The sequence below is a fragment of the Pituophis catenifer genome, unplaced genomic scaffold (genome assembly GCF_029215685.1).
Source record: "Pituophis catenifer annectens isolate HBS135680 unplaced genomic scaffold, rPitCat1.0.hap2 SCAF_2, whole genome shotgun sequence".
NCBI classification, from domain to species: Eukaryota; Metazoa; Chordata; class Lepidosauria; order Squamata; family Colubridae; genus Pituophis; species Pituophis catenifer.
The window spans coordinates 71,896,464-71,906,503 of NW_027256882.1; the positions used below are offsets into that span (position 1 = coordinate 71,896,464).

Sequence of the window (10,040 nt, forward strand, 5' to 3'; positions counted from 1 at the left end):
ACAGAGATTCCTTCCTCTCCTTTATCACCTCTTTCACCCTAAGATCAACAGCAGAAAGATTACATCCTACCATTGCTTCTATTATACACTCTGTGTTTGAATATACTTAGTGTCCTAGCTTTGCAATCGTGTACGCCTATGAAAATGAACCTGACCTTCCAGGAATTAAGTTCTGCTAAACAAGTTAGATTGGAAGAGTATATCTTCTGGTGACCTGAGAAGAAATTAATCCAGTTTTGAGATCACTAGTGATGTGATGCTCAAAGATGATGTGCTAATATTGTGATGGCACTCTTTTAAAGGTTTCTATGGAAGTCGTGTCCTTGCAGCTTTACCAGTTCTGCTATTAGACATGATTGAGGTACTCTCAATCAGTTATGTGAGGCAATAAGATTTATGATGAATCCATTGGATCACCATTCTAACTCAAGACTGTTTATAGCTACAGTACTACTGATGTAACAGTTAAAAAATATAGAGGACAGTATGAGTTTATAAATGAATATTTATGTTACCTAGATATCAAATCCAAGAAAAGGTAGAGTTGTTCCTTACCTCTTTTCCTCGTGGGCCGGTTGGTCCTGCAGGACCTGGTCTTCCTGACTCTCCTCTCTCCCCTGGCTCTCCTGGATCACCCTAAGGAAGTGAACCATCCCAAGGAGGGTAACATAGTAACAGAATTGGAAGGGACCTTGAAGGTCATCTAGCCCAATCCCTCCTCACACAGGAGACCTATACTAGGGATTCGAACTACCGAACTGCCGACCTTTCTGATTGACAAGCTCAGTGTCTTAGCCACTGAGCCACTCTTAGCCACTGAGCCAAGTGGGGGGGAATAAACTAAATACAGCAAAATTCTGAAGCAAACTAAGTCTAATGCCTAACATTCAGAAAAATAAGCTGAGAAACCTTCTACTCCCACTTTGATTACTATCTAATTACTATCTAATAGTAACAGCCCCACCAAAACACCTTCCAAAAGTCTATGAAAAGTCTAAGCTGAAGGTAACCCAATGCATTCAACCAGATCTATAGCTGAGTGTAAGGTGTCTTGCTGCTGCTAAAAACTGTGCCTTTCCGTTAACAACAACTTGAAGAACACTCCCAAATTGTCCACCTACCCAAGACTGATTATGTATCATTACTATACCCATGTAAAATCCACCCACCTATCCCAGAGCCCAAATCAACGTCCTTTTCCTCCCTTCCTCCAATGCACAATAATCACCTTTGGGCCAATTTTGCCAGCCAGTCCTGTGAGTCCCTGAAAGAAAAAAGAAAACGGATAATTATTATGGTTCAAATGATTAAGTCAGGAAAACTGCATAAGGAAGGTTGTTGCACAAGGACTAATAAATATTCCATGAAAAAAAGCAGAGTTTTATTACCTATTAGTGGCTGCAAGAATACATACATTGCTCTGCATTCTGTAGTGAATGCACGAACAGATTAGGCCTATATCTACTATTTCTACAAGGAGAAGTGATACTTGAGCCTTTTTTTATTAGACATGATGGAGCTAGGAGCCAAAGTATTGCACTGATGTCAGCTCATTAAATTGAAATGCAACTAGGGAGTCTAGTGGTCTATTTTACAGGGATTCCTTTTCTGTCTGAATGAAAAAAGGGAGAAAAACAGAGCTTTAAAGATGGCATGAATTTAGGACTCACATTTTCTCCTTGTTCTCCTTTTGGGCCGGGTGGGCCAGGGACACTAAGACCAGGAGGTCCCTGAATAAAAAGTAAAAAAAAAAAAAAAAGGAATAGAAACACTTAAAAGATTGTCATATATTCATATATGTATATTCATATCCATCATTATGAATAAGGTATTATCTTTAAGATCAGCTTCATAAATATTGATAAGATCTGGAAAATGTTCTGTAATGAAAAGAAATTGAATCACAAAGAGTATTTGGGGGGTATTCATCAATGAATTGAAATATGTCTGGTGAAAGATCTGATGAAATGGTGAGAATCTGAAGGGCCATATTTGAAAAGAAGAAATATATTCTCCACTTCTATCAAAGAAGAACCATCACCCCATTCTAATAATGAAGCCAACAGTAACTTTCACAGCCATCTTAGCCTGGTCCTCACTTTTGCTCTCCAAGGCAGATAGTCCTATAAGGTAATATCAGGCTATATCTAAAAGTGAAAACAAGCCTTGGCAGAAATTGAAGCAATCAACATCCCAGTTTACTGTTCAGCAGGGAAAAAAAAAATCAACTTTATTTATTTATTTAATTTATTTATAAAATTAATTGGCTGCCCACCTTATCTCAGAGTTACATTGATCGTTTTATCAGGCTGCATTATCATAATCAATGTATTATGATATCTCATCATAACCTTGAATACTCACACGTTCTCCTTTGTCCCCAGCATCTCCTCTAAGTCCAGGTGGACCTTCAGGTCCTATAATGCCTCTTTCTCCCTGAAAACGGGAAAACAATCACAACGTCAATGTTTCATATTGGCATGACAGTATTCCTACTTCCCATGTGATACATTTAAGTTGAGCATTGCTTTTTGTTATTAAATCAAATTACAAAATGAAACTACTGGAAAAAGAGAGCCACAATAGTCTCGTGAAATAGTTTCTTTAAGCCAACTTCCCTGCTACAACTAATATAAATTAAAATAAAATACACTACACTGTATATTTCTTACATCTGTAACAAGAGATTTGTTCCTGTGCAGTTTACCTTATCTCCTTTGATTCCAGAAATGCTGGATGCCTAGAAGAAATATAAAAAAGATAACTGCTGAGACCTTTTCAGATCATATTCCAGAAATGCAAACTTGCAAAAAGGCACTTCCTAATGGATAGGATTGCATGAACATTTATACAATTATGAACGTAACTATGCCAGGACAGATGGATAATGAAATTCTCCATAGCTGACTTGGTCAGATGAAGAAGAAATACAGTCTTTTCTAGACCAGGCATTAAGCAACCAGAGAAAGAAAAAGAAAAAGAAAAAGAGAAAACTAGGATGAAGATGAAAGGTGTTTTACCCACTCTAACTGTTTATGATATTTATGATGGCTGATTACAATGGGGTACTTACTGGCAGACCGGGTATACCAGGCTCTCCTCTCTCTCCCTATGGCAGAAAATGACACAGGAAACATGTTAGGGCAGCCCAAATTGTTTAAGTCTTATCATAAGGATTTACCACTATTGATCTCCACTGATAACTTTATAACCTCATAATCATCAGGCAAAGCACTGCATCTTCACTCCCTTCGCTCATTATAAGACCACATCTTAGTTTTACTGGGAGTTATGATCAATAAACTGGACTCCTAAGAATCTGAGAGTAAAATTTCATTCAGCCCATTGTATATGCTATTGTTGTGTGGGAACAGGCCATTTCTCATGTTAATTTGCATTTCAGTAAGCTCTGGATACATGAATGCATTGTCAACTGTTTTCACCAGAGATACACGCCAGCCATTCAGAGCTCTATAGGTCAGACCTACACAAATTTGTGGCTCACCAGATAAGTTTTCCAATATTCCAAATGATCAAATCTGAGCCAATTTCATAGTAGTAAGAACTGGAAATTAGTATTAATGTAAGGAGAAACAGTCAAAAGCAATGCAAGGATTCAACTATTAATATTGTTCTTACATAAATGGGAATGGCAGGTTACATTACTAATTCCTTTCAGATTCAAGAGCCCTGCTGTGTAAGCATATTTCCAATATAAAGTAGAGCATTTGCCGTAGGTCTAAGAATCCTTACTTGTTCTCCTCGAGGCCCAGGTGGTCCTTGTAAGCCCTATTTTTTTTTTTTTTAAAAAAAAAGGGGTGGGGGAGAGTTATTCAGAATAACCATGGATCTCATGCTAGGCAGCAGTAACAGGAGGAGTTCTCGAAGTCAGTTATGGGAATAAAAGTGAATTATTGGCCAACATTAAGAAGAGTCCTTATTTTGGAGGATTACACAGGCAGGAAAAAGTGTACCTTAGTAATGAGAGGATTCAAAGTGATAAAAATATATATTTTTATTATTGCATAACTGAACTGCAGCATTAAGATTACTTTTTGAGTGTCACTTATGATGGGAAATAATTCTTTTTGGTTTGGCCTTGGATTTTCAGGTTTCAGATAAACCTAGATCAAGAAACCTAAATTTCTACTGAGAAGCTGCAACAAATGGGAAAGGAGGAGGATGAAGTGGAGAAATATAAAGTAGGAAATTTGTCAACCCTCCCTACAATCACTGATTCCTTTTGGAAGGCATTCTAGGTCCCCACATGTTTTTCCTCTGAAAAGGCAAAACATGCTTGAAGACTCTGGGAGAAAAAATAAGTGTGCAGAAAAAAAACCATGCCTGTTTTTTACTTCTCCATTACAACTCATGATATTTCACCATCATTTGCAATTGTCCAATAGATCCCCTCATTCCAAAGAATAAAGTCAATTTTTAGTACAGAAAATTCAAGACACAATTCAACATGTTTTATCCTTTCTCTAACCTTTCCTCAAGTTGCTTCTTTTTGGACTCACCAAATCATCTTTGAACTATTGCACTCAAAAAGAGAGATAGGAGGAGGAGAATTGTTCCCAGACAGACAATATTTCACCAATAAGACCAAAACTCAATCAACGCTTCTGTCTCCCAGAAATACAAACTGCTGACTTATGTCTAGATTTTACAGCATTATGAGATATTGAGATTAAAAAAACTCCTACACTTACATCTCTGCCAGATGGACCAGGACGGCCTGAGGGACCTTGTTCTCCCTAAAATGAAAAAGTACTGTAAACATGTAGTTTATGTGAAATATTCCTAATTTTATCATCTGAACAGATAATTTAGACTTAGAAGCAAAACTTTCTTAGTTCAAATCTTAATTTTTAGCCATTAGGCCATACTGTTTTTTCCAGAGAAACCTATCCAAATTACTATTGGATTAGGTTATTCCTTGATATAATATGGGACAGTGCAGTGGCTCAATGGTTTGGCTGGAGAGCTGGCAGTCCAGGTTTGAGACCTGAATGCCATGTGATATGATGGGGTGAGTTTATTTATTTATTTATTTATTTGTTCCTATTTCTATACTGCCCTTCTCCAAGTGGGACTCAGGGCGGTGAACAGCCAAAGTAAAAAACAGAACATATAAAATTTAAAAGCAGTTTAAAATAATTAAATATTTGGCCGTAAATTAAAACAACCCAATTTAAAATCAATTTAAAATTTAACTCAAGCCAGCCCAGCTAGTTGAAATAAATGGGTTTTCAGGGCCCGACGAAAAATCCGGAGGTCTGTTATTGTACGTATCTCTGGGGGGAGGTTGTTCCAGAGGGTGGGCGCCGCCACAGAGAAGGCTCTCCCCCTGGGAGTCGCCAGCCGACATTGTCTGGCGGACGGCACCCTGAGGAGGCCCACTCTGTGCGAGTGTACTGGCCGGTGGAAGCTATTGGTGGCAGAAGGCGGTCTCGTAAGTACCCCGGCCCTAAGCCATGGAGCGCTTTAAAGGTGGTCACCAACACCTTGAAGCGCACCCGGAAGACCACCGGGAGCCAGTGCAGCTCGCGCAGGAGAGGTGTCACATGGGAGCGCCTCGTCGCCCCCATAATCCCCCGCGCGGCCGCGTTCTGGACCAGCTGGAGCCTCCGGGTGCACCCCAGGGGGAGCCCCATGTAGAGAGCGTTGCAGTAGTCCAGGCGGGAAGTGACGAGTGACTGAGTGACTGTGCGTAGGGAGTCCCGATCTAGAAAGGGGCGTAACTGGCGTATCAGGCGGACCTGATAAAAAGCCCCCCTGGCCACGGCTGTCAAATGATCTTCTAAAGACAGCCGTGCGTCCAGGAGGATGCCCAAGTTACGAGCCCTCTCCGTGGGGGCGAGTGATTCGCCCCCAATAGCCAGCGATGGCGTCAGCTGGCTATATCAGGACGCCAGAAGTTCCCATCCTTGCCCCAGCTCCTGCTAACCTAGCAGTTCGAAAGCATGCAAATGCAAGTAGATAAATAGGTACCACTTTGGAAAGGTAACAGTGATCTGTGACGTCATGCTGGCCACATGACCACCGAAATAGACACTACTGGCTCAATGGCCTTGAAACAGAGATCAGCATTACCCCCTATATTTGGCAATGACCAGCGGAGTAAAATCCCCAGGAACTTTTTCTTTTGATATAATGGTCAATTCAGAATGAATATATATATACCTTCTCTCCTTCAGGACCGGGCAATCCACGTTCTCCCTAGAAGAGTAAAGAAATTTTTGCAAAAGGTAAAATGTAGGCAAAATGCATTTTATTTCCATAAAAAACATACCACAGCAATGACTTTATTGAGCTTTATATTCTCCTATTTTGCTCCATCAGAAAAATTCTGAATACAAACGAAACCGTTTTTTATATTAAAGATGGATCTGAAGAGAAATCCTAAATTACATTCTAGGCACTCTAGTTCATAAAAATTTCAGAGAACACATAAAAATCTGTCTGGATGCCACTAGTGCATTCGACTTCACTGTAAAATGATGGTAACTACATTAACAGGCCATGAATTGTTATATAAGAAATTAGAAAAATCAAATTATGTAATTCACACACATACAAGTTAGCCCTTGATTTGAAAATTCGATCCAAACCACTTGCATGCAATCTTCCATCATGAACAGGAATTTCGTTCACAGCATTGCTCCACCCAAATCTTACCTTCTCTGCTGATGGCCCAAGTGCACCAGGCAGACCACGGTCTCCCTATTACAGGGGGGAAAAATACCAAAATCAGGTATTGGAAGCATCAACAGGTACAAATAATTCATGAAGGGACAAAAATCATAGGTGTAAAATTAAAGATTTATTTGTAAGGACTCTCTAATCCCATCCAAATCAATTTCCTATGAAAGAAAGAAAGAAACAAAGAAACAAACAGCTCCTCTTATCAGTGCATTAGGCTGAACCTTCTGCAGAAAATTTCCCCAGAAATGTGTATTATCAAAAGTAAAAACGAAATGAATATAACTGCCCACTGCCCATACAGGCAGAAGATCTGTGTGAACAATGCTTATCATTCAGTATAAACATTAGTGACATCAACAGTTGTGGTCACCTTTCTTATTTAGAAGTGTGTTTTGGGCTTAGTCTTCCAAGTCTAAATGCAGCATTGGCATTTGAGCAACACTTACCTTGATCCCAGGTTCACCTGGAGGTCCTCTGGGGCCCTAAAGACAATAGTAAGAACATTTTTGTTTGGGGGATTATGAGCAATTTAATGCATATTGTTCTCTTGGGACCAATTTAGCCATTCATTTATAAATTAAATTATTTAAAAAATGGGAAAAACAATGTACAGTAATAGTGAGTTTTGGTATTGGTTTACTGTCCATATTATTATTTAATTTGTTAATAAATTTGTTAAAGTTTATATAGCCACCTACCCACTAATGGAATTTTGGGCAGCAAACAAAAGATAAAACATAATACATAATCAAACAATTAATATTTATTAATGCAGACAAATGAATGCAACATAAGGAAATGACTCCTGTTGTTCATCACTATATTACCAGCCATGGAAAAATGCTGAAAAATTAAAGTGCATCTTTGATTGGATTAGAAATATTTTAAAAGATAGGAAATTGCTTTTGTTGAAAAATTACCAGAACAACCAAAAGTTGGAAGTACCCTAAAATTAAGGCTAAATTAATTTAAATTTGCTCATTGTTTGTAATCTGTATTAAATCTGAGAACAGTTGAATGCATAGTTTAGCAGACACTTATATTGGGCAGCAGTGATATAGAAAGATGCATTGTCACTTTTGTGACAATGACAAAGAGATAAATTTATATTGCTCAGGAGTACGTTAGCCACACCTGTATTTTTACTAAGAAAACCACCACATGGCTTCAGAGCTTCTTGAATTAGAAGCGAAATGTCTTCAAAGAAAAACCAAAAAGTCCAGTTGCCTCTTGAAAAAAGCACCTTTGGGAGACCACATGGGTAGAAAATCTGTGTGGCCATTACCGGTAGGAGTCAATTTGATGGTACATATTCAATCAATCAATCAATCAATCAATCAATCAATCAATCAATCTCCAAAAATATTCAATGATTTGCTGTATCTCATCCACCCATCTTATCTTTTGTCTTCCCTTCCCTCTGCTTACTTCAGTCTTGCCAAACCTAGCTCCCTTTTCTAACTCATCAGCTACTTGTAGCACTTGCTAAAGAGCCAAATGCAAGTACAAAAGGAAATATATGGATGTATCATGATCTCAGCCTTCTCGTCACTGCTAACCAGACCATTCCATTAAGCAAAGGACATGTCCAAATCAAAACCTATATGAATCCATAACCCAGGATCATTTTCTGTTATACAATCCTATACGGAATATGTACTAATAGAATCACCTAGAAGACACTGATTAATAACTCATTCAAGTTACTGATTTTGAACGGAAGAATACGGGATCTTAATTTCTGTCCTTGGATGTTCTCTCCATCCGGCCCTTTTAAAAAATCATGTTGAATAAACCTGCTTTGTCTCCAAGTAGCTGCGGTTTGGCTATGTGGAAAAAAGGGTTGTCCTACACTGATCTTATGATAATGTACTATTATTATCTAGGGAGCTTCCCACACAGCCAAACAGCTGGGCTCCTGAAAGCAGAAGATATCTTTAAGAAAACTTCTCAGGCAGGATTTTAAGAGCAGGACAAATTCATAACAAGAAAGATATCTCTCAGTAATTTAGGTCATGAATATTTTTGGATTTTAAAGATTAGACTCAATAACTTAATTTAACTATGAATGAATGAATGAATGAATGAATGAATGAATGAATACATGCACATATACGCCCCCGCACCCACACACATTCAGTTCTTTAATATTGTTCTGATATGAAACAACACAAAATTTTATGATAGTCCCATTTACAATGCCTTGAAGTGTTTCAATCTTGATCTATGACATGAGACATGAATACTTAAGGCCAATTCTAATTTGTTCAGAAATAGTCATGAATAGTACAATTGTGCAAGTTGAGGATTAAAGAGCACTCTCACAATGCATACCTATTTTCAGAGTTTGAAATCACATTTGGATAGGGCTAAATTTCCATCCTTTAATTTTATTTCCTGTTAAGACTAAGCTGGTCTTAGTCTGTGCTTATTATAATATACTTTGATAACCCATAAGGACCCTAGCTGCTTTCTTGAACTTAAATGGCAAGAAGCAATATTATTGAGCATCATGCACATACTGATGGAATTTGATTTCAAAGTTTCTGATTACATTCAATAATTTTTCACATAAATATTAATAACTAGGCAGTACAAGACCAGCCCAGTTTACTCGTTTAAGTTGAAATAGTTTCTGCTTGATAGGCTCTTAAGAACATGAAGAGAGAATGTTTTTCTCTAAAATCTCACCCGATCTCCAGGGTCTCCAGTACGTCCAGGCAGTCCAGGAAAACCTTCTTCTCCATCTCCCTTTAACATAAAGCAAAGCAGTGACCATTCATTATAAACTTAAGGAAGTTTGCTGGTTAAAAGCAGGAAGTGAAATCTACAGAATTTCCAGCTCAAATTAATTTTATCAGCACAATTCTGGATTCATACACTCAGTTACACAACCTCTGCAGGTAGTCCTTGCCTAATGCCAAATGCTTAATAGCCATTCAAAGTTACGATGGACTCCTCAGAGTTACTTACAACCTGTTTTCAAAGTTATGACAGCCACACACCCCTATCGTCATGTGATCATATTTTGGGCACTTTGCAACCAGCTCACCTTTACGTCCATTTGCAGTGTCACACAGTCATCTGAACTGCCTTGCAATATTCTTTGCAAGTTTCTAGCATGTATTTCCAGTTTTGGGCAAAAAACCACCCAATGGGTGGGAAAAAAATCAAGTCAAAAAATTGGGTCTGATCTCACGATACTTCAATTTATGACCACAACAACTTACAACCACAATTCCAGGCTCAAATCTGATCGTAAATTGAGGACTACTTCTAATCAGAAACAGCAATATACAGTAGAAGGCTTCTATCTAGAATTTTGAATGGTA

The 10,040-nt window shown here is 38.3% G+C and overlaps 1 protein-coding gene and 1 long non-coding RNA gene across 2 annotated transcripts in view; both read right to left on the reverse strand.

Annotated features, from left to right (window-relative positions):
• COL7A1 (collagen type VII alpha 1 chain) overlaps positions 1–6,029 on the reverse strand; it is a 71,403-nt gene extending 65,374 nt beyond the window's left edge. The window contains exons 1-9 of the mRNA XM_070934364.1: positions 6,012–6,029; positions 4,713–4,757; positions 3,074–3,109; positions 2,708–2,740; positions 2,365–2,436; positions 1,671–1,730; positions 1,229–1,264; positions 556–636; positions 3–38 (exon numbers count right to left, since the gene is read on the reverse strand). Coding sequence (XP_070790465.1) covers positions 3–38; positions 556–636; positions 1,229–1,264; positions 1,671–1,730; positions 2,365–2,436; positions 2,708–2,740; positions 3,074–3,109; positions 4,713–4,757; positions 6,012–6,029 — 417 coding nt within the window. The remainder of the gene's footprint in view (positions 1–2; positions 39–555; positions 637–1,228; positions 1,265–1,670; positions 1,731–2,364; positions 2,437–2,707; positions 2,741–3,073; positions 3,110–4,712; positions 4,758–6,011) is intronic.
• A 156-nt stretch (positions 6,030–6,185) lies between these two features.
• On the reverse strand, positions 6,186–9,461 carry LOC139312282 (uncharacterized). The gene is made up of 4 exons (XR_011599986.1): positions 9,400–9,461; positions 7,155–7,190; positions 6,682–6,726; positions 6,186–6,222 (listed from the first exon to the last, which is right to left on the reverse strand). It is a non-coding gene; the product is annotated as an uncharacterized lncRNA (long non-coding RNA).
• Between the last annotated feature and the right edge of the window lie 579 nt (positions 9,462–10,040).